The 25,316-nt window shown below is 41.8% G+C and overlaps 2 protein-coding genes and 1 pseudogene across 2 annotated transcripts in view; all 3 read left to right on the top strand.

Annotated features, from left to right (window-relative positions):
* LOC137656812 (mitochondrial thiamine pyrophosphate carrier-like) overlaps positions 1 to 25,316 on the top strand; it is a 615,169-nt gene that overhangs the window by 454,541 nt on the left and 135,312 nt on the right.
* Positions 1 to 25,316, top strand: part of LOC137656101 (uncharacterized) — a 505,345-nt pseudogene that overhangs the window by 391,204 nt on the left and 88,825 nt on the right.
* LOC137656807 (guided entry of tail-anchored proteins factor 1-like) overlaps positions 1 to 25,316 on the top strand; it is an 87,086-nt gene that overhangs the window by 51,233 nt on the left and 10,537 nt on the right. Inside the window, exons 3-5 of the mRNA XM_068391118.1 lie at positions 11,741 to 11,953; positions 17,817 to 17,982; positions 18,676 to 18,863. Coding sequence (XP_068247219.1) covers positions 11,885 to 11,953; positions 17,817 to 17,982; positions 18,676 to 18,863 — 423 coding nt within the window. The 5' untranslated portion in view covers positions 11,741 to 11,884. The remainder of the gene's footprint in view (positions 1 to 11,740; positions 11,954 to 17,816; positions 17,983 to 18,675; positions 18,864 to 25,316) is intronic.

Here is a 25,316-nt window from a genome sequence, read left to right as displayed (position 1 = left end):
TCATATAGCTGTCAGCTCTGCTGCCCGACAGAAAAACCTAAGGACAAAATACGCCAGCGATCGCTATACAGGTGGGGGTGTACATCAACTGCGCCATCTGTCGAGCAGGTACTCAAGTACTCCATGTCAACACAGAACCAATTTTCTCTCTGTCGTGCCACTGGCAAGACCTACTAAATACGCTGTTACTAACTGGATTTGTTTTCACAACTATTTGGTGAAGTACACTATTCCAGTTTTGAGCTTTCGCTATGCAGGGGTTTTATCTTCATCTCAAAACTTGAACTCGTTTTGGATAGATTTAATTATGGTGACAAAGAGAGTATGGACTCTCTTTCACTTTTAAATGGCCGACCCTTCCCTTAGACGGAAGTGTGTTTAGGTTTTTAGTAATTTTGCTTAACACGTTATAGATCTATATATTTTATATCTCTCCGCCTTTATTAGGCCTCTTCGATTAACTTTCCATTTATTATAAACATATAAAAATAGATTTTTATGTTTTGTTTATATGCGACCTTTCCTGATAGTAGGCGGTCCTAACTTGGAACCGAAGTTAATCAACGTTGAGCCCGTTATATCGTATTTAGCCTTTAAAGAATTTAAAACTTTTTAAATTTAATGTTTTATGAAAGAATTTCTTTGATAGTCTCGTACTGTTTTCAAAGATGAACTAACGTTTAGTTTTTTAGACTACGCAGTTGTTGACGTTCAGGACGTTCAACATGCGCTCTATCGTTACGATAGAGAGAGTGTATCACGGTTTCACTTTGCAGTAAGAGTAAACCGATTCTGACGTTTCGTTCATTCTTTCTTAGCTTAAATGGTTTAAATTCTAAATTAAAGGAACTTTTTATTTGGAAAACCTTTCAGTTTTTTTCCTTTAGCCAAATAACATGTTTTGACGATATATAATTGGGCTCTTCTCTCAGGTGCGAAATCAAGAGAAAGAGAGAGAGAGATAGAGACGGAGGGGGAGAGAGGAGAAAAAACGTTCCGTTCAAGCGGGTAACGTTGTTCTCGTGTTGCTCTCCTCCCTAGTCGCTGTACGGGGAAGAAGGTAAAACGTTTCTAGGGTTTTATTCTTGTCCCCAGGCTGTGTGCGGTGAGAGATTGTAAACGTAGTTTATTTGAACTAGTGTTTAGTCTTTTTCCCAGCCACTGAATTCTTTATCTTTATATATGTTTTCTGTTGCATTATACGACTGTTTTCGCAATTACTACCTTTCAATGAAGGGTAGGATTGCGTGTTTCAGGTAGAAATCAGTAAAAGTTTCGATTTCAGTGAAATAAGTGCAAAACAGAAAATCGAAGTGATAAAGTGATATGCGCAAAGTGTTACAGTGTTGCGTCCGAGGGTTCGTCTGTTCGTGCCTGTCGTTCACCTAGTCCGGGACCTCTTGCAAGCTCCCAAGCCCAGGGGAGAAGTAATGTCGAACGACTTATGGGTTCGTCAGGCCTTGATCAACGAACAGACGTTTTCCCTCCGTGGTTTCGGGCGTATCTACCCAAGATCGCCCCACCCACGCAAAGACGAGAGAGCCCTTTTACTTCTCGTCTGCGGAAGAGGTTTCTCGTAAGAAACCTTGGATCAAGGTCTCGCAGCTTATTAAGCGCAAGTCGGTCCCTTCCGCGCAAGTCCAACGGCCCAGGTGTAGCCACTGGGTCAGTTCGGACTCGCTGCAGTCTTCCGATGACTGCACACCTCCTAAGAGAGGCAAAGCGGTACCGCAACAGGCAGTAACACCGTCTGTTGCCGCACCTGCTGCTGTAGACCCTAAGTGGTCTTTGCTACAGTCTATGCAGACACAGTTAGCATCTTTTATGCAGGAGTATCGTGCGGAGAAGGTTGACGCTGCACCCGTTAGCCTACAACCAACCACGGTTGTGGGTACAGTAGGCGCTGACGCTACCTGCTACCGCACTCCGCCTGTGAGAGTTCCAACCATGCGCAGTGTACCCTGCCAGCCGCACGTTGACGTTCACAGACGCACGCTACCCTCCGTTGACGTTCGCGAGTTACCACAACAACAGGAGGGTGGAGTTAAGTTGCTTTGTTTTGACGCTGTGCTTCAACCTCTGCAACCCACTGTGGTTACCGCTACTCGCCCGCAGCAGACTGGTCAGTCAGGAGTAGAGGCTTTGCTTCCCCACACAGCTATGGTTGTTGCCAGCTCACAGACTGTCAAGCAGTTACATGGCGTTGCCTTCTGGTCTGCTACTAATGCACCAGTGCTGTATGTCCTCACGCACCTGTTGTGGTTGACAGTTCAGTTTTTGACAGTTCACAGACTGTCAAGCAGTTACATAACGTTGCCTTCTGGTCTGCTGCTAATGCACCAGTGAAACCCTCACTGAGATAACCTAGCTTTTCTCGGACAAGGTTCCTGTAGATGAGAAAGTGCTGTTCTCCCTCCTACTGATATTCCTTTGAGGACTCTGTCATTTGGAGAGGAGCCTTAAGCTGCTTAGCCTCCTATGGACTTTAATTAAATCATGATGATTTTTTAAGGATCTTCGTCCGGATCTTGTAATTGCTGCTCCTCGTTCGCCTAACGTCAGAACTTACACTAGGCCTAGCTACTTCGAAGCCGTTGTTGTTAAGCTAGTGCTCTCTCGCTCTCCTAGAGAGAGTTACGTTGGCTAGGCGACTGGTTTTTGCACCAGGAGGAGTTTTAGGGATACAGCCTTTGATTTCCCTTCTTTTAAACTGACTTATAGAGCGAGAGTCTGATAGGACACGAGAGAAGTTCTCGGCTTGGGAGTTCATGCCTCTGCCCAGGTAGACTTCTCAATTCTGGTAGACTCGCCCTGGCGCCTAGCCAGGAGACGCTCCAAGTTGTTTACAGGTCAACTTCTCAACTTTTGTCGAGCCTTTGAAGTTTTGCTGTACTATTATGTCACACATAACAAGGCTTCCAGGGATGGTAAATGGTTCCGCCTCAGTCGCTAACCCCGTCTGTTGCCACACCTGCTCCCGTAGACCCTAAATGGGCTTTGCTGCAAGACATGCAGTCCAAGCTTGTGTCCTTGATAGAGGACTTAAATACAGAGAAGAACCTTCTGGCCAACAACCTTCCAACCGGTTGGTTGTGCGCCCTGTTGACGCTGAGGTATCCTACTCGCGTCTGCCAGTTGAGGTGGTTCCTCCACCGATGCGACCCAGTGTGGGTTGCCAGTCGCACGTTGACGTTAAGCGACGCTCGGAGGTGGTTGTTGACGTTCAGTGTGTCACTAGGAAGACGTTCAACAACCAGCAGAGGTGACTTGTTGTGACGCAGTGCGTCAACCTCAGCAACCCGGTAGGGTGTTGACTGCACAACCCAGACAGTCTAGACAGTTTCGGATTGACGCTGTACTTCCTCGCGCACCCATGGTTGTTGACAGTTCACAGACTGTGCAGCAGTACCATGATATTGCGTCCGGCTCCGTCACGCATCCACCAGTGCGACCGGATTCAGCGAGTCAGACATTGCCCACTCCGTTGCCGTTTCCTCATCAGTTTCGGATGAGGAACCCTCTGATGAGGACGTTGCTGAACAAGACGATCAACCCCCAGCCCTGCTATCCATCCAGAAGAGGCTGAAGAAGGAACACTGCCCAGTCAGGCTGTGGATGAGTCTGGTAGGGACACTGTCATCCGTGGATCAATTTGTGTCACTAGGAAGACTACACCTCCGTCCTCTTCTATACCATCTAGCTTTTCACTGGGAAAAGGACAAGACGCTAGAAGCGGTCTCGATCCCGGTTTCCGGAAAGATAAAGTCTGGTCTGACTTGGTGAAAGGACTATATCAACCTTAGAGAGGGTCTTCCCCTGACTGTTCAGACTCCCAACCACGTTCTCTTCTCGGACGCATCGGACGTAGGCTGGGGTGCGACATTAGACGGTAGGGAATGCTCGGGATTATGGAACTCGAATCAAAGGACAGTGCATTTCAACTGCAAGAAGCTACTGGCAGTACGTCTGACCTGGAAAAGCTTCAGGTCTCTCCTTCAAGGCATAGTGGTGGAGGTGAACTCGGACAACACCACGGCTTTGGCGTACATCTCCAAGCAAGGAGGGACCTACTCTCTGACATGGTACGAGATCGCAAGGGACCTCCTCACCTGGTCAAAAGGTCTAGACATTTCACTAGTAACGAGGTTCATCCAAGGCAACTTGAATGTCATGGCAGATTGTCTCAGTCGGAAGGGACAAATAATTCCAACAGAATGGACCCTCCACAAGGATGTATGCAAGAGACTTTGAGCCACCTGGGGCCAGCCAACCATAGATCTCTTCGCAACCTCGATGACCAAGAGGCTCCCAATTTTTTGCTCACCAATCCCGGACCCAGCAGCAGTTCATATAGATGCCTTTCTACTAGATTGGTCACATCTAGATCTATATGCATTCCCTCCGTTCAAGATTGTCAACAAGGTACTGCAGAAGATGGCCTCTCACGAAGGGACAAGGTTAACGCTAGTTGCTTCCCTCTGGCCCGCGAGAGAATGGCTCACCGAGGTATTTCGATGGATAGTAGACGTTCCCAGAACTCTTCCCCTAAGGGTGGACCTTCTACATCAGCCACGCGTAAAGAAGGTACACCAAGGCCTCCACGCTCTTCGTCTGACTGCCTTCAGACTATCGAAAGACTCTCGAGAGCTAGAGGCTTTTCGAAGGAGGCAACCAGAGCGATTGCTAGAGCAAGGAGAACATCCACCCTTAGAGTCTACCAATCGAAGTGGGAAATCTTCCGAAACTGGTGCAAGTCAGTATCCGTATCCTCGACCAGTACCTCTGTAACTCAAATAGCTGACTTTCTCTTATATCTGAGGAAAGAACGATCTCTTTCAGCTCCCACTATCAAGGGTTACAGAAGCATGTTGGCATCAGTCTTCCGTCACAGAGGCTTAGATCTTTCCAACAATAAAGATCTACAGGACCTCCTTAAGTCTTTTGAGACCACGAAGGAGCGTCGTTTGGTTACACCTGGTTGGAATTTAGACGTGGTACTAAGATTCCTTATGTCAGACAGGTTCGAACCGCTACAATCAGCCTCCCTGAAAGATCTCACCTTTAAGACTCTTTTCCTGATATGCTTAGCCACAGCTGAAAGAGTCAGTGAGATTCATGCCTTCAGCAAGAACATCGGATTCTCATCCGAAACGGCTACATGTTCTACAACTTGGTTTTCTAGCCAAACACGAGCTGCCTTCTTGGCCTTGACCAATATCGTTCGATATTCCAAACTTATCGTATGGTTGGAAATGAACTAGAAAGAGTCTTATGTCCTGTAAGAGCTCTTAAGTTCTGTTTAAAAACCTTTACGAGGCCCGTCTGAAGCTTTATGGTGTTCAGTTAAGAATCCATCTTTGCCTATGTCAAAGAATGCTTTATCCTATTTTATCAGACTGTTAATACGAGAAGCTCATTCCCATCTGAATGAGGAAGACCAAGCTTTGCTGAAGGTAAGGACACACGAAGTTAGAGCTGTCGCAACTTCCGTGGCCTTTAAACAAAATAGATCTCTGCAAAGTATATTCGACGCAACCTATTGGGAAAGCAAATCAGTGTTCGCGTCTTTTTATCTTAAGAATGTCCAGTTTCTTTACGAGAACTGCTACACTCTGGGACCATTCGTAGCAACGAGTGCAGTAGTGGGTGAGGGCTCAACCACTACAATTCCCTAATTCCATAACCTTTTTTAATCTTTCTCTTGAAATGTTTTATTATTGTTTTTGGGTTGTCCGGAAGGCTAAGAAGCCTTTCGCATCCTACTTGATTTGGCGGGTGGTCAAAGTCATTTCTTGAGAAGCGCCTAGATTAGAGGTTTTGATGAGGTCCTTTAGTATGGGTTGCAACCCTTCATACTTCAGCTCCTAGGAGTCGCTCAGCATCCTATGAGGATCGCGAGGCTCAGTAAGGAAGACGTACTTTAAGAGGCAGAGTAATTGTTCAAGTCGACTTCCTTACCAGGTACTTATTTATTTTATGTTTGTTATTTTGAATAACTGCTAAAATGAAATACAAAATACTTAGCTCATAATAATGTCAACATGTAATGCTGGTCTCTACCCACCCCCCTGGGTGTGAATCAGCTATATGATCACCGGCTAAGTTTAATATTAAAAAATGTTATTTTCATTAGTAAAATAAATTTTTGAATATACTTACCCGGTGATCATAGATTAAAGGACCCTCCCATCCTCCCCAATAGAGACCCAGTGGGCCGAGGAGAAAATTGGTTCTGTGTTGACATGGAGTACTTGAGTACCTGCTCGACAGATGGCGCAGTTGATGTACACCCCCACCTGTATAGCGATCGCTGGCGTATTTTGTCCTTAGGTTTTTCTGTCGGGCAGCAGAGCTGACAGCTATATGATCACCGGGTAAGTATATTCAAAAATTTATTTTACTAATGAAAATAACATTTTAATTATAAAATAAATTTTTGAATATACTTACCCGGTGAATATATAAATTAAAGGCCCCCCCTTCCTCCCCGATAGAGACCCAGCGGGATGAGAAGAATTGGAGCTGTTTACATGTATATGCGGTATCTGGCCGATAGTTGGCGCTGGTGGGCACACCCGCAACCTTCATAGCGATCGCTCGCGAGTTTTTGTGTTTTTCTGTCGAGCCGCCGGAGGCGTCAGCTATTATATATTCACCGGGTAAGTATATTCAAAAATTTATTTTATAATTAAAATATCATTTCTACATTTGTCGGGGATTCGAGCCTCCCTGTACCTGGACGACTGGCTGCTCAGAGCGTCGTCCCGTCATCGCTGTCTGCAGGACCTTCAATGGACGTTGGATCTTGCAAAGGAGTTGGGCCTGTTGGTGAACATAGAGAAATCTCAGCTGACTCCCTCCCAAACGATTCTCTATTTGGGGATGGAGATACAGAGTCTAGCTTTTCGGGCTTTTCCGTCTGCCACCAGGATAGAGCAAGCCTTGCTCAAAGTCCGTCTCATGCTAGAGAAAGACCATTGCTCTGTGAGAAGTTGGATGAGCCTCCTAGGGACGCTATCATCCCTGGAACAGTTTATCTCTCTAGGGAGACTTCATCTTCGCCCTCTCCAGTTCCATTTAGACTCCCATTGGAACAAGAACAAAACTTTGGAGGCGGTCTCGATCCCGATCTCCGAACCAGTCAAGACTTGCCTGAGCTGGTGGGACAGCAATATACGTCTTCGAGAAGGTCTGTCCCTGGCAGTCAAGAACCCAAACCACGTGTTATTTTCAGACGCGTCGGATTTGGGTTGGGGAGCGACTCTGGACAGTCTGGAATGTTCGGGTCTTTGGACGACAGAGCAGAGAAGCCTTCACATCAACTGCAAGGAGCTGTTGGCTGTTCACTTAGCACTGACAAGTTTCGAGAGTCTTCTTCGAAACAAGGTGATAGAAGTGAATGCGGACAACACCACGGCCTTGGCTTATATCTCCAAGCAAGGAGGCACTCACTCCCACGCTCTGTTCGTCATCGCAAGGGACCTCCTCATCTGGTCAAAAGATCGAGGCATCTCACTGTTGACGAGGTTCGTCCAAGGGAAATTGAACGTCTTGGCGGACTGTCTCAGTTGGAAGGGTCAGGTGATCCCTACAGAATGGACCCTCCACAAGGATGTGTGCAAGAGGCTTTGGATGACTTGGGGTCAGCCCACCATAGACCTCTTTGCAACCTCACTGACCAAAAGGCTCCCAACCTATTGCTCTCCAGTCCCAGATCCAGAGGCGGCCCACATACAGTGGAACCTCTACATACGAATTCAATCCGTTCCAGAACCAACTTCGGATGTAGAAAATGTTCGGTTGTCGAAACGAATTTTCCCATAAGAATACATTGAAATAGGATTAATCCGTGGTTGAGCCCAAAAACCTATGATAACTTCTTAATAAACTACTACACATAATTTTCCCATGAGAATAATGAACACTAAATTAGATAATAGACATGTAAATAAGAAGAATAGACATGTAAATAAGAAGAATTAGCAAAAAATGATAAATAAGAAAAGGGGTTTTAGCGTCACTTTACCTTAGAAACTCCAGCGCAGGTGTTGTTAGTCTTGCTACGCAGAGAGGAGACGGACGGGCGGCGAGGAGGTAGAGAGGTTAACTTCGATAAACGTACACTACCGTAACTTATTCTAACTTACACTAAGTGAACTTTAACATAACTTAGCTTTTTTTTTTATAATTTATATTTTTTTTTTACATTTTCTTTTTTTCTTTTTGATGATTAATTTTAATCACTTTCACTCTCTACACTTAAAATTGATTGAATTTTTTTCTCTTCACTCTTTGCTGTTTTCTTTGAACCACTTCCTTCCTGTTCATCACGAGTTCGCTTCGTAGTTTTTTTAAAGAAGCTATCGATAGAAAGTTGCTTGGTACAGCTTTTCAGAATGTTTCGAAAATAAGTTTGGGAAACATCATCAAACTGCGCAGCTTCACGACAAACCTGCAATTTCTTTGGATGGTATTTGTCGATGAAGTCGACCACGTCTTGATATTTTCCTAACACCTCTTTTATTTGCGCGGAACTTATTGCAAGTTCACTCATACGGACGCCACGCTCATGCTTTTCAATAATTCCTTGCTTTACTTCTAAAGAAAGCATTCCCTTATTCCTTTTCTCAACACTACCACTACCACTTGCGAAACTAAGCCTTTTAGGACCCATGATTTTCGTAAAATACCGTAAAAGGATGAATGTAAAAAATCACGATTAAAACACAATTAATAGCAGAACGCACAGGGCACAACCACATAAAGCCAACGAGAACAGAGGACTGACCCAAGCCACGCTAATTGAGGGTCCCTCCGAGGTTGAAGTGCTGCCTTCTATTGGCGGAAATAAAAAACACATCAGGCGCTATGAGCACCGACTACGCATACGAGTATTGTTTACTTCGGGTGTCGAAAAAAAAATTCGGGTGTAGAGTAGGAACGTGTTCGAATTGTACTTCGCGTGTCGAAAAATTCGGATACAACCGGTACGACGAAAATTGCTACTTCGTGTGTCGAAATAAAATTCGGGTGTAGAGTCAAAAATTTGCTCGAATTTTACGTCGGATGTTGGAAAATTCGGATGTAGATACGTTCGTGTGTAGAGGTTCCACTGTAGATGCCTTTCTGTTGGACTGGTCTCACCTGGACGCTTACGCATTTCCGCCGTTCAAGATCGTCAACAAGGTGTTACAGAAGTTCGCCTCTCACGAAGGGACAAGGTTGACGTTGGTTGCTCCCCTCTGGCCCGCGAGAGAGTGGTTCACAGAGGTACTTCAATGGCTGGTAGACGTCCCAAGGAGTCTGCCCTTACGGATGGATCTCTTACGGCAACCGCACGTAAGGAGACTTCATCAAAGCCCCCCCGCGCTTCGTCTGACTGCCTTCAGACTATCGAAAGACTCTCAAGAGCTCGAGGCTTTTCGAAGGAGGCAGCCAGAGCGATCGCGAGGGCTAGGAGATCATCTACTATAAAGGTCTACCAGTCGAAGTGGGAGGTATTTAGAGAGTGGTGCAAGTCCTCCTCTATTTCCTCTTCCAGTACCTCTGTAGTGCAAATTGCGGACTTTCTTCTGCATCTGAGAAATGTTCGCTCCCTCTCTGCTCCCACGATTAAAGGCTACAGGAGCATGTTGGCCTCTGTTTTCAGACATAGAGGCTTGGATCTGTCAAATAACAAAGATCTCCAAGACCTCCTTAAGTCTTTCGAGACCTCTAAGGAGCGTCGTATGTCAACTCCTGCTTGGAACTTGGACGTGGTCCTGCAGTTCCTGATGTCAGACAGGTTTGAGCCATTACATTCAGCCTCCCTGAAGGATCTCACCCTTAAGACACTTTTTTTAGTGAGCTTGGCTACAGCTAAAAGAGTCAGTGAGATCCATGCCTTTAGTAAGAACATCGGCTTCTCTACGAATAAAGCTATATGTTCTCTTCAGCCTGGTTTTTTGGCCAAGAACGAACTGGCTTCTCGTCCTTGGCCTAAATCCTTTGAAATACCTAGTCTGTCAGAAATCGTAGGTAATGAAGTTGAAAGAGTGCTGTGCCCCGTGAGAGCTCTTAAGTTTTACTTAGCTCGAACTAAACCTATACGAGGTGGTTCTGAGGCCTTATGGTGCTCCGTTAAGAAGCCCTCATTGCCCATGTCTAAAAATGCGTTATCGTACTTTATTAGATTTTTAATCTGGGAAGCACATTCTCATTTAAATGAGAAAGATCGTTGTTTGCTTAAGGTCAAGACTCACGAAGTGAGAGCAATAGCGACTTCGGTGGCTTTTAAGCAAAACAGATCTCTTCGAAGTATTATGGACGCGACCTTTTGGAGGAGCAAGTCAGTGTTCGCTTCATTTTACTTAAAAGATGTCCAGACTCTTTATGAGGACTGCTACACCCTGGGTCCATTCGTTGCAGCGAGTGCAGTAGTGGGTGAGGGTTCTACCACTACATTCCCTTAATCCCAATATCCTTTTAATCTTCTCTTGAAATGTTTTTTAATCTTGTCTTGGATTGTTCGGAAGACTAGGAAGTCTTTCGCATCCTTTTTGATTTGGCGGGTGGTCAAATGTTGTTTCTTGATAGCGCCCAGATTAAGGGTATTGATGAGGTCCTGTTATAAGGGTGTTCGCCCTGGATATAACAGCTCCTGGAAGTCTTTTAGCATCCTGGAAGGATGGCTGGGCTTCGTGAGGAAAGCGGACTAATGAGGCAGAGTAATCATCAGAGTCAGCTTCCTTACCAGGTACCTATACTTAAGTTGGTTTTTTATGAAATATTTGTCAAAAAACTCTTTATTGTATTAATACTGGTCTCTACCCACCACCATGGGTGGGAATCAGCTATTATATATTCACCGGCTAAGTTTAATATTTAAAAATGATATTTTCCTTATACAGTAAAATAAATTTTTGAATATACTTACCCGGTGAATATATAAGATTAAAGGCCCTCCCTTCCTCCCCGATAGAGACCCAGCGGACTGAGAAGAACTGGAGTGGTTGACAAGTATATGCGGTATCTGGCCGATAGTCGGCGCTGGTGGGCACACCCGCAACCTTCACGGCGATCGCTCGCGAGGTTTTGGATCTGTCGGGCCGTCGGAGACGTCAGCTATTATATATTCACCGGGTAAGTATATTCAAAAATTTATTTTATAAGGAAAATATCATATTTCAGTAACATTCGTCATTTTTCTTAACATGACAGTACTATTGCAAATTTAGCGTATGTAACATTAGACAAGAAAACAATTTCTTGTATAATCATGATCTTATTTGTTTGAGTGTACCTCTGTTAGTAGTGTATAATAATAATAATAATAATAATAATAATAATAATAATAATAATAATATTAAGACTTCATATTAATCACTGAAAAATAGCAGCAGAAGAGGAATGCCTACCCTCTACAACAGCCGAACTACTGCTACTGAACATGGGAAAACCTCTCGTCTGAAGGGCGTCACAAACTTCTTAAGTATTCTAATGGTATAGCAGTGCATGCGGTTTGCAAATCGCTACCATCCAGTTATTCTTCAGCCCGGTTATTTTCTGCTGCGTGTAAAGGGCCTCATTGATTGACATTGATTTCTAAACCTCCTGTGTGAAGCAGGCCTAAAAAAGTGGTTTTGTTTTTTTATAAACTGCTATTGTAATAACAATTTTAGTTTTTTTTCTTATAGAATTTAAGCATTGAAGCAAATGATGCCTATCATGTATTTGACTATTTTTCTTTTTTTATTTACAGGGTAAAATTGAGATATCGAAGACTTCAGAATCCTTAAAGAAGTTAAATCAACTCTAATGCAAATAACAAGATTGAATTAGGGTGCCTCAGTCGGAGTGAAAAATACCGCAGATGTTTTAGAAAAGAAAAAAAAAGGAATTGAAAATGTATCTACTACTTTTAACAACCTTCCTTGGCTCTGCAGAGATGCTGATTCCAGGATTTATCCAGTTTGTAAGTTTTCCTTTCTTTTGAATATCATTTGTCAACAAACTTAAATCTAGCATTTAAAGGTTAGAAGAGCTCAAATTGCTAATTTGAATTTATTTTGACACAAATACAAACTTTCGTTCTTTACATAGAAGATAAAAGATAGCACAAGCTGGGACACAGCCATACAAATTTTTAATGAGGTGGCAACAACTGTTACGGTTGTTACCAATAGGTAGTGGGGAAGCACCGCCCCCATTCTCACTCACAACAACCTCACTTTGATTTTAGCTGTGATTGAGAGTGGATGCTCTGTTCCATGCTCCTGGAACTGGCTTTCCTAATAAAAACATTAATAATTTTCCTTCTTCTCATTCAGGCATGAGTATTTACCCTTGGGGTTGCTGACACGTAGGTGTGTACTGGCATAGTGGGCCGCTCATGTAGCACATTTATGTCTGTGGTGGAGACTGATACTCACTGACTTCGCTCTTCGTGTAGAGGCCACTCCTGCATGGAGGCGTCTCCATATACCGAGTGTCATCCTCCCAGTGGGAGCGTTATGACAGGAGGAGGAAGAAGCTTAAAAAGGACTGGATCTTCAGGATCTTCCTCAAAGTCCAAAAAATCTTAACTATTTCTTCTCTCTCATTGTAGCTTCCCCGCTGCCTCTTCTTGTTCAGCCTCCTCTGTTAGTCAGTAAAACGAGAGTGGTGACCCTTTAACTCTCGGACAACCTTCAGGCCAGGAAGCTCTTCCCATCTTCCTTAACGAAACAGCAAAGTTTTCTCCCTATGGGAGTCTACAGCTCAAGATGCCTTGCATCTGCTCTGGCCTTCATTGGAACTTTCAGGTTCCCTGTTAAAGGACAGGCTTCTGCAGATGTTGGTTCGGGAGCAGCAGGACAGTTCTTCTGCTCTTGGCAGGGCCATTGTTATATAGTCTTGGATAGTGCCATAGCCTCTGTACCATGGTCTTCCATTGTCTTAGGGTAGAGGTGTCTTACTTGATGGTACACTGAGGTGAACTATTGTATCATCTGTTTCTGTATTTCCTCTCCTCACTTGGCTACTATCCCTGTTGGAGCCCTTGGACTTATGGAATCCTGCTTTTCCAACTAGGGTTGTAGCTTAGTAATAATAATAATGTGATAGTAATATGTTCACAGATCAAAGACTTATGTGAATTGTATGTTGTGAAATAAAGCTTCAATGGATATTCATAGTACTGTAGTGTAAACAATAATCTGTATATGTGCCCACTTTGGCAAGTTGAAGTGGTTTCCAATCTTGTTTTTCTAATACTGTACCTTGGCTGTTATTTTGTCACCATTGTTAGGCTACAGCAATCCTTGAACATCACAGCTATATTAAAAACTGGCATGATTATTGATGTAGAAATCATTCTATTTTAATATACTGTATTGTACAGTCACTTCAAACGTGGTGATAGATGACACCCATTTTAGATACAGTAGGCCCCCGCCATACAACATTAATCCATTCCGGAGTTGGTATCATATGGTGAAAATGTCGTATGGCGGGCAATAGAATACCTAATACGTGCAAAACCCCAGGTAAAAACATTGAAAATTAGTATGTAACAAAATAGTATAGTTAGCACTGTACTACAGTATACTTATATATAATATACATGTACTCTACAGTATATAATTAAATAACATTACAGGTATAAATAATGATTATATACTGTACTGTACTGTAAAGGAAAAATAAAATTTTATTTACCTTTGGAGTGACGTGACTTGAGCTGGTAGTGGGTGGAGGCAGAGGGGGGAGGAGACTGTAGATATAAAAACGTATCAATGCTAATTATGTTATGTACACTTAATAATAAATTTATTCTTACTATTAAACACTTAGAATTAAAAATGCTTTATTTTATTATTTTTTTTTTATGATTTTTTTTTTTAGAACTTAAAAAATTACTATTTTTTTAGCTTTTTTAATAGAATCACTATTATCATCTTTGCTTTCTGACACTTCTCTCGTGGAGAAATATCTACCAAAGAAGCCTGTTTCTGACGATTCCTCAACATATTTCTAAAATGACTCATACACTTATCATTAACACTCTCCAGAAGATGACCTGTGTGAAGTTTTTCTGGGTGTTTTTTTTTTTTTCAATGAAACTTGTAAGGTTTTCATACCAACCGATAGCTTCCCTTATTTCTGCCAATGTCGTCTCTTCAGGCCCCCCCCCCCCTCAACATCACCCTCAGGGGCAGGATCATCAACGCCTTCGTCTTCGGTTGAGGGATCGAAACCTTCGAAGTCTCGTTCTGCCACAACAGCTGGCCACAGTTTCTTCCATGAGGAGTTCAAGGTGCGCGAAACCTCATTCCAACCTTTGTCGATCATCTTCAGGCATTGAACGATGTCAAAATGCCCCTTCCAAAATTCACGGAGGGTGAGTTGAGTGCTTTCGGTCACTTCAAAGCATCTTTTGAACAGGTGCTTCGTGTAAAGCTCCTTAAAGTTGGCAATCACTTGCTGGTCCATAGGCTGGAGGAGAACCTTGATGAAGAAGTCAGGATGAATGATGTCCTTGAGGCCAGGAGGGTGAGCAGGGGCATTGTCCAGTACCAGGAGACATTTGAGAGGAAGATTGTTCTCTTCTAAAAAGTTCTTGACAGCAGGACCGAAGCAGACGTTTATCCACTCAATAAATATGGTCCTCGTGACCCAGGCCTTGGCATTAGACTTCCAAAATACCAAGAGCCTCTTTTTCATGATAAGGCATGAGGATTCTCCGGGAGGTATATCAGTAGGGGCTTAATTTTTAAGTCCCCACTGGCATTTGCACAAAATGCGAGCGTAAGTCTGTCCTTCATCGGTTTATGGCCAGGAAGTTTCTTTTCTTCAGCTGTGATATATGTACGGCGGGGCATTTTCTTCCAGAAAAGGCCAGTTTCATCACAGTTAAACACTTGCTGAGGAATGTAGCCTTCTCTGGAAATTAATTTCTCAAACTTCTTGAGGAATTCTGCTTTCTTGTCAGAACTGGCCGCCTCTCCATGCCTGACAACTGAGTGAATACCAGTCCTCTTCCTAAAACGATCAAACCACCCATGAGAAGCCTTGAACTCTTGGGGGGCTTGCTGCGATGTTCCTTCGTCTCCGCCGTCTCTCTGGGCTTCCACGAGATCGGCAAAGATGGCGCTCGCCTTGTGTGAAATTACCGATTGCGTGAGTGTATCACCAGCGATTTCCTTCTCTTTCATCCATAGTAGAAGGAGTCTCTCCATCTCGTCGTTGATTGAGGTCCTTCCACTGGCAAGGACAGTCATGCCTTTAGAAGACTTACTTGCTTTAATGGCTTCCTTGTTCTTAATAATTGTACCAATCGTAGACTGGTTACGGCCATACATACTAGCGAGGGTAACGATGCGCATGCCTTCTTCGTATTTCTTTATTATCTCCAGCTTCGTTTCCATAGTAATCATCTTCTTACTTCTCCCTTTAACATCACTAGCAATCTTGGTACCCATGGCTAATGAATTAAAGTTAGAATTAAGCACTAAAATGCTTGGACGAGGATTAAAACTGGTAGACGAAAATGATCATGAATGGGAGGTAAATCAGTTGTTGTTTGCGGATGATACTGTACTGGTAGCAGACACAGAAGAGAAGCTTGACCGACTAGTGACAGAATTTGGAAGGGTGTGTGAGAGAAGGAAGTTGAGAGTTAATGTGGGTAAGAGTAAGGTTATGAGATGTACGAGAAGGGAAGGTGGTGCAAGGTTGAATGTCATGTTGAATGGAGAGTTACTTGAGGAGGTGGATCAGTTTAAGTACTTGGGGTCCGTTGTTGCAGCAAATGGTGGAGTGGAAGCAGATGTACGTCAGAGAGTGAATGAAGGATGCAAAGTGTTGGGGGCAGTTAAGGGAGTAGTAAAAAATAGAGGGTTGGGCATGAATGTAAAGAGAGTTCTATATGAGAAAGTGATTGTACCAACTGTGATGTATGGATCGGAGTTGTGGGGAATGAAAGTGATGGAGAGACAGAAATTGAATGTGTTTGAGATGAAGTGTCTAAGGAGTATGGCTGGTGTATCTCGAGTAGATAGGGTTAGGAACGAAGTGGTGAGGGTGAGAACGGGTGTAAGAAATGAGTTAGCGGCTAGAGTGGATATGAATGTGTTGAGGTGGTTTGGCCATGTTGAGAGAATGGAAAATGGCTGTCTGCTAAAGAAGGTGATGAATGCAAGAGTTGATGGGAAAAGTACAAGAGGAAGGCCAAGGTTTGGGTGGATGGATGGTGTGAAGAAAGCTCTGGGTGATAGGAGGATAGATGTGAGAGAGGCAAGAGAGCGTGCTAGAAATAGGAATGAATGGCGAGCGATTGTGACGCAGTTCCGGTAGGCCCTGCTGCTTCCTCCGGTGCCTTAGATGACCGCGGAGGTAGCAGCAGTAGGGGATTCAGCATCATGAAGCTTCATCTGTGGTGGAATTGTGGGAGGTTGGGCTGTGGCACCCTAGCAGTACCAGCTGAACTCGGCTGATTCCCTGGTTAGGCTGGAGGAACGTAGAGAGTAGTCCCCTTTTTGCTTTGTTTCTTTGTTGATGTCGGCTACCCTCCAAAATTGGGGGAAGTGCCTTGGTATATGGATGGATGGAAATTGCACAAAATATATGATATCGCAAGCACTCACACGAGATCAATTCTTTACGAAATGCACACGAGATTCTGAACTGAGTGCGCGTATAACAAAGAGAGAGAGAGGCAGCATCTCTCTCAGGCATTGTGGGAGGGATTTCGGCCAATAGCGTATCGGCATCGTCGTGACGCCGACCAATAGCAGACCAGCTTTTTAGTGACGTATGCAGTGATGTATGAGGGTGGTGGTAGGCTAGTGACTCGCACGGTCGTACGCGTAAAAACCGCCAAGTTTGAGTTTTGGAATTTGATGCCGTAAGGTGGGGAAAAATGTCATAACGAGGGGACGAAAAAACATCGTATTCCACACCGTAACGTGAAAGAAACGTAAGCTTGGGATGCCGTACCCCGGGGGTCTACTGTATGCTTATATTGTGTTTTGCCAGCTTCCCAATTGAAAAAAAAAGGGCCACTTTACTCTTTCTTTTCCTATTATAATACTCATTTTATACCTACTGTTTCTGTATACAGTACAATACCCACAAAGAGCAAAGGTCCTTCAACTGTCATTTTCTATATTCATCTTTTCAACTACTGTACCGTACAGCACATCAGATATTGGTCTCCATTCACAACTTGTCTTTCTTATTGAGCCTTCTTTATCATGAGGCACAATACTACACAGTATTCTGGAAGTTTTATTCCAGCTGTGACCAAGTTGAGGAATGATTTTCCTAATTGGGCAGTTGAATTGTTAGTTCAAATTTGCAGCAAATGTTTTTATATTGAACAGGCTGACATGTCTCTCTTTAAAGTTTAGATATGAAAGATATGTTTTAATGTTGTTACTGTGCATAAAGTATTTTATTTTAATTGTTCATTACTTCTTATATAGTTTAATTATTTCCTTATTTTCTTTCCTCACTGGGCTATTTTTCCTTGTTGAAGCCCTTGGGCTTATAGCATCTTGCATTTCCAACTAGGGTTGTAGCTTGGCTAGTCATAATAATAATACTAGTAATAATTATAATAATAATAATATACTGTGTTACACAGTTTACCCATAATTATCAACTAAGTTGGCATCCACGCTTGTTAAATGTAAACTTATAATACTGCCCATTTTATGAATCATTGATGTATTTCTTGAACATATTCTATTTTGTTTTAAAAAGTAAATACTGTATGTACTTTAGCATACAGTATTCTGTTTATACATCTAACATATTTATTGTTATTTTGTAATTTTAGTCAATATTTTATTCAGCTGTTGAAAGTTGTTGGTGGGGAAAGTGTGGCAGAACTGAAAATTAAACAAGAAATTTCCAAAATGAGACTTCAACTCCAGACCATTAGCATGGTAGACCAGTTTGCATCATATGCTAAGGTTCAACGCAAGATCAACGTGCTGAATCAGCATTATAAAGAGAAAGGTAATTGTTTGAATTCATTGTCATCACTGTTTCACTTTTTTTTTTTTTTAATGTTGATATTAATTAAGTTTACTATAGTCAATTCTTTTTAGGAAGGCAGATTTGCACCAACTCGCATGGGTGCCATTTTAGCTCGGAAAAGTTTCCTGATCGCTGATTGGTTGGGCAAGATAATTCTAACCAATCAGGTAGCAGGAAACCTTTCCGAGCTAAAAAGGCATTCCTACGAGTCGGTGTAAATCTGTCTCGCCCAAAAAAATTGACTATAGTTATTTATTTGGGTCATTTCCTCACTGGGCTATTTTTCCTTGTTGGAGCCCTTTTTCTTATAGCATCCTGCTTTTCCAACTAGTGTTGTAGCTTAGCTTGTGATAATAATGCAGTTAATAATAATAATAGAGCTGGAAACTGAATTACTGTAGTGGATATTTACTGTATAATGGAAAACAGCATCATAGACCTGAAATAATGTTGATCACACAATAGTTTAGGTAGTTGACGTTGTTCTCTACAAGTGAGTTCATTCTTACTGAGAAATGTCATATATATTACTAGTAGTTTGCAATACCTTGAATACCCAGTCAGAAAAAAAAATTGAATCCTTCTCTTATTCAGTTATGTCCCTTAAAACTTGAACAATAACATATTTAGACCTTTTTTTAATTTGTGAATGTTATAATTTTCTCCTAACAGTTATGGAGCGTTTTATTGGGGAGCAAAATATTCGCTTGGGGATTACCGGAGTTCTCTGGGCAATTGTCGGGCTAATGTGTTTATGGGTAGTTTGGGAACATCGCACGAATGCGGTAGTGGCCCTCCCTCAGGACTTGGTGTGGCCTCTTGGACCTGTACTGGCATTTCCTTATTGCCAAAATGGAGAGGTACGTTATTAATTTTATTTTGTTGTGTAGCTCTGAATTTTCCCCTGAAATTTTTTCTATTAAATTTATTATGCACTTCCAAGATAACACTTTTTTATTGTGTTCAAACTATAATGCTTATGGAAGGTCATTTGGATACTTAACTGTGTTATGAAAATTATTCTAGCGGATTTTTAGGTTAGGTTATTGCGTTGTTTTCCAAATAATTTTCCATATACTGTATGGATTTTTGTTCATGGCTGGTGCTGTATAGGAAAAGCATGTGATGTTTAAAAAAAACATCATTGATTTTAATGTGTGTCCTAATCAGTAAAAAATCAATGGAAGAATTAAGAAATGTTGGGATTTATAGTGTGTAATGAACAACATTTTTAATTAAATGAATATTGAATAGCGCAAGTTTTCTCACAAGGGAAAGAGTAAATATAGTCCTGTATATATTGCTGTTTAAAAAAAATTACTAAAGCTTTTTTGGGAAGCCTTCAAGTGACGCAACTAGGGACCTCTGCTTGTAATTTTGTAATTTCAGATTATTGAATTTTTGGCTCGGAGAACGTCTATATTTCATGTCTCAAATAGTTTTTTTCATGAAAATATTTTTTTTATTACTAAAACGTCCTTTTTTCCTATTTACGCAAGTGTGTCCGGTCCCGTACACAACCCTTTTCTGACCAGGGTAGCTATTTATTTACTTTATCTTCCTGAGTGTAGATCTACACTTGCTAAATCCCTTAATAGAAATCTAGCTGAAATTAAAGCAAATTATGGGTTATGAAGTTTATGAAGTTGAAAAACATAAAACTACAAGTATGATTGTAAGTAGTTCAAGGACAGTAGCTATTCAACATCCAAATCTATGCAATGATAATTTTTATTCAAGTACAGTATACATATTTCCTTTAAAATATTAGGTGTGATTCTCAATTGCAAATTTACTTTTGAAAAACACATTTCGTTTGTTTCTTCTTCAAATGCACAAAAATTAGCTTGTTGAGAAAGTTTTGTTATTAATCTACTCTGAATAAGTAAGCGTTTTGATTCTTTCATTCTGTTTAGTTTCGAATATTGTTCTCCTGTTGCATTTTCATATGCTGACACTTATCTTAATTTGTTGGACAAAGACTTGCATCCTATTGAATTTCTTATTCCTGATCTAAAGGCAACGTCGTCCAGTTAATTCTTTGTGCATGTAAAAGATTTTTCATAATTCTTACCATCCTTTGCATTCAGATCTTTCCAGACTACCATCCTGTACATAGTACAGTAATATGTATGCAGTTAATTTTAATAGTGTTGCCTTCTCCATCATAAGGCTCAACGCTACACAGTATTCTAGAAATGTTATTCCTGCTGTGATCAGATTATGGAACGATCTTCCTAATCAGGCAGTTGAATTGATGGAACTTGAGAAGTTCAAACTTGCTGTGAAATGTTGTATGTTGAACAGGCTGACATGAGTTTCTCTTCGTAGTTTATATATGACGGATTTATTTTAATGTAGTTACTGATCTTAAGATAGTTTATGTTTGTTATTCATAACATCTCGTATACTGGTACTTTATGTATTTCCTTATTTCCTTTCCCCATAGGGCTATTTTTCCTGGTTGGAGTCATTGGGCTTATAGCATCCTGCTTTTCCAACTAGGGATGTAGTTAAGCTAGTAATAACAGAGACAATAGCCCAGTGAGGAAAGGAAATAAATGCACGACTACTACAATCTGAAGGGCTCAAAAAACAAGATTATTTTTTTACTCGGAATATTCCATCACTGGCAACAATTTATGGGAATACTTTTGAGTTCTTTACAGTGAACCCTCGTTTATCGCGGTAGATAGGTTCCAGACGCGGGCGCGATAGGTGAAAATCCGCGAAGTAGTGACATCATATTTACCTATTTATTTAACATGTATATTCGGACTTTTAAAACCTTCCCTTGTACGTAGTACTGTTAACAAACCACCCTTTAATGTACAGAACACTTAATGCATGTACTACAGCACCCTAAACTAAAACAGGCACAAATATTAAAGGCGATTTTATATCATGCGTTTCCTAAACACCTAAAAAGCACGATAAAAAATGGCAACCAATGTTTTGTTTACGTTCATCTCTGATCATAATGAAGAAACAAACTCATTTAGTGTACACATATATGTATAGGTTAGTTTTTGCATCGATTATATTGATTATACAGTACTGTATGTTGATTTTTTTATTACCAATGTTTTAGTTTACGTATTTTTCTTAGGACTTCCAAATGAAATCTTTTTCTTTATGACGCCGCCTGAAACGACGGCGTGTACGCTCAGTAAACAACCATGCTCAGAACAAACAAGGCATTTAACGCGCATGATGATAGTGATAAATAATGATACAGTACATACAGTATTTACAGTAAAAGCATTTACAAAATATGTTACCTTACAAATATAAATTATACAGTACTTGTACGTAGCAAAGCAGGAAAACAATTTACAGAGAGAGGAGAGAGAGAGAGAGAGAGAGAGAGAGAGAGAGAGAGAGAGAGAGAGAGAGAGAGAGAGAGAGAGAGAGAGAGAGAGAGAGATTGTTTTACGTACGTAAATGTAAATTTTAAACAAAAAAAAATATGATAGGTTACAACATGTAGACTTTTAAAACCTTCCCTTTAACTTAATGCATACAGTACGTACATTACTAAACTATAAAACAGGCAGTAAGAATATTAAAGTAAAAAATAAAGATTGTTACTGTACTCACCACGAAAGAAGTTGAAGAAAAACTTGAATGGTGATGGCGATGAATTTGCTGCACAGTAGAAATGATGATGATGAAGCTGATGATGTGTTCTACTGTGCAGTCAATGATAGTATTTTACGTCTCTTCAGACGGAGGTGTCTTTTCCTGGGACACCTCTTCAACTTCTTCCTGGGAAACTTCTTCAATTTCTTCCGAAGGCGTACTAGCAGGAGGAACTGGCTCTTTTTTGCGAGGCTGGAAGAACATTGTGATCGGAAGTTGTTGCCGCTGCTTCTTTTTTCGATCCAAGAGCATCCTGTAGGGAGTCATGATGTCATCGACCTTGTTGGAGAATTGCATCGAGCGAACCATATCCTCGTCCCACTCTTGTAACATTTCTTTCGCCTCCTTGATATGGTTGCAGAACTTGGCAAGCCGTTCTAATATTAAGCCCGTTTCTTCGACATTTTCTTGGGTCTCTTCCTGGGTATCACTCTCTTCCTCACTTGCCGATTTCGTCAGGTCTTCGAGGTCTGCGTCAGTTAGGGGCTGGGAATGGCAGTCCAACAACTCGTCGACGTCTTCAGTCGTCATGTCGCCAAACCCGTCACCTCCAATTATGGCAGCCAACTGCACAGATTTCCGTATTGCAGAGTGTTGGATTTCCGACGGAGTAAATCCCTTGTCGTCGTAAACAATATCGGGCCACAGCTTCTTCCAGCTCGCATTCACGGTTGCAGGTTTCATCTCTTGAAGTGCCTTCTGAATATTCTGCAGGCACGTGGCTATGGTGTACTGCCGCCAGTACGCCTTCAAGTTGAAATCTTCATCCTCGTCATCTTGGGCAGCATCCACACACGCAACGAGGTCCGCCAAGGTATTCTTCGTGTAGAGGGCCTTGAACGCCCTGATAACCCCCTGGTCCATCGGTTGAATTAATGACGTGGTGTTGGGTGGCAGGAACTCAACCTGAATGCCCTCACGCGACAGGTCAGTTGCGTGTCCACCAGCGTTATCCATAAGGAGAAGGATCTTGAATGGCAAGCCCTTCTCTAAGAGATATTCATGGACTTGCGGGATGAAACACTGGTGGAACCAGTTGGAGGTCAGCATCTTCGTAATCCATGCTTTTTGATTATGCATCCAGTACACGGGAAGGAGATTCTTATTTTTATTTTTCAAAGCGCGAGGATTTTTCGACTTATAAATAAGCCCCGGCTTTAACAAAAATCCAGCAGCATTGCCACACATCACGAGGGTAACGCGATCCTTGAATGCCTTAAAGCCAGAGGCTTTGGCTTCCTCTTTGAACAGGAAAGTTCGCGATGGCATTCTCTTCCAAAACAAGCCAGTCTCATCCATATTAAAGACTTGTTCCGGCTTGTATCCACCTTCGGCGATAATATTCTTGAACGTCTGGTTCACGTAAGTTTCAGCAGCGGCAGTGTCAGCGGAAGCAGACTCCCCATGCAGGGAAACGCTTTTCAGGGCGAAGCGTTTCTGAAACTTCGCGAACCATCCTTTGCTTGCGGAAAAACGTTTCTGAGGCTGGGAATCAGTGGATGTCCCTGGTTGAGGATCATCTGCATCATCATCATCTTCAGCATGGTTGCCGTCGTCGTCTTTAGGTTCCTTTGCAGCAAAATTCTCATATAAACTCAAAGCCTTTGTTTGGATGGTGTTCGTATCCAAGGCTATGTTCTTCTTCCGGCAGTCGGCAATCCACACAGCTAAAGTACCTTCCATGCGTACGATCGTTTTATTACGCGTTGTAACGACTCGCTTCGCTGATCTGCTAAAGGTGATTGCAGCCGTCTTTCTAATGTTCGCCTCGTCCTTTTTGATATAGCGAACGGTGGATTCGTTGATGCCAAAATGGCGGCCGGCGGCCGCGTAACTTCTACCATCTTTTAACATGTCGAGAAGCGTAACCTTCTCAGCTATCGTCATCATCCTTCGGTGGCGTTTAGGCTCACTACCAGCCTTACTAGAAGCAGAACGCTTGGGAGGCATTGTACAGTAGGATTTAACAGAAAGTTCAACAAAAAGTTCAACTTAAAACAGTCGCACACAGCACAGATTAAACTTCACAAACTTAAGAACGTCTACTCAGCGATACGCGGAAAGAGAAAGTGAACGATCCAGCCCCGCGAGAACTTTGATGCTGCGGGTAGAAGATGCGGGCAAAACACCAATCACAGGCTAGATAACAAAACTTGAGTTCTGATTCGTCATCTATCAGCGCTTGAACCAATCACAACCCGTCTTACAGTACTATGATGCTTTGGTTACTCATAGAAGATGCCCCGCGCATACTGAACGTACGTAGATTAAGTACAATACCGTAATAATGATAAATAATGATAATAATACTGTACAGTAATAATAATAATAATAATGATAATAATAACAATAATAATTTTATTAACAACAACAACAATAATAATAATAATAACAATAATAATAAAAATTTACGTACGCTATTTTACGCTCTCTCTCTCTCTCTCTCTCTCTCTCTCTCTCTCTCTCTCTCTCTCTCTCTCTCTCTCGTACGCTTATTCGAAATGTGATTTTTGCAACAAAGAATATTATTGGATGCAGTACTGTACTACGTACGTATACATACAAAAGATTCATGGAAAAGAAGCACATCCATTACAGTACACACCATTCTAATATGGTATGACTGCATCTGATTTGCGTTTCATGTTCGATTTAATTTTACTACGTACTGAATTATCGTATGATCACATTCTCTTTTCGTGTTTTATTTCTTTCTGTGCTGAATTATATATCATATGTAATGCAATGAACAATCAGTAAGAGCAGATATTACTAATTACAATATTAATGGAATTACAGGTAACAAAATATCGTATTTGGTTGTCTTCAGATTTCGCGGTATTTTCGAATTTTCCGGAAAATCCGCGATATGTATATATATATGGGTTATGGGAAAACCCCGCGAAGTGGTGAATCCGCGATTGTCGAACCGCGAAGTAGCGAGGGTTCACTGTACTGTATGCATCGTACCTTCCCAAAAGTCTAGGACAACATTTTTTTGCCTTCCTCCTAAATTTCAATGGGGTTTTATGTGATGAGTTGTATTAGAAATTGTCTTGAATGTAGTTTTAAACAAAACTTAAAGAATAACAAACCTGGCTTTTCATTATTGTATATCATAGTGGAGGGAAACCGCATCACAGTAGAAGCAGCCGGATTACAATTACGAGATATTATTCAGGAAATAAGCAATAGTTCATTGGCTGTGAATGCAGGTACCAAAGACAAATAATTCACAACTTTATTGTATATGCAAGAATACAACAACAAATTTAGCCATTTCAAGTCCACTGCAGGTTAAAGGCCTCAGACATATCTTAATCATGTCTGGTGTTTGGCCAGTTTTCATAAAACATGTTGGCCAGTGCTGATTGATGATGGAGAATTTAGTCTGACTGCTCGTAGCAAACCAACTTAGTATGAGTGTCCTTGACTAGTACAGCTTTGCTGATTAGGGTTATACACAATCAGTTTTAAATATTTAACTTAGCCGGTGAATATATAATAGCTGCAACTCTGTTGCTCGACAGACACATACATAAAAAACTCGCCAGCGATCGCTATGCAGGTTGCGGGTGTGCCCACCAGCGCCAACTGTCGGCCAGATACCACTCTCGATGTAAACAAAACCTTCAATTTCTTCTCTGTCGACGTGTCGACAAGACGTACTT

This window comes from Palaemon carinicauda, chromosome 17, assembly GCF_036898095.1.
Source record: "Palaemon carinicauda isolate YSFRI2023 chromosome 17, ASM3689809v2, whole genome shotgun sequence".
Taxonomy (NCBI): Eukaryota; Metazoa; Arthropoda; class Malacostraca; order Decapoda; family Palaemonidae; genus Palaemon; species Palaemon carinicauda.
This window is presented reverse-complemented; position numbering and strand designations above follow the sequence as displayed.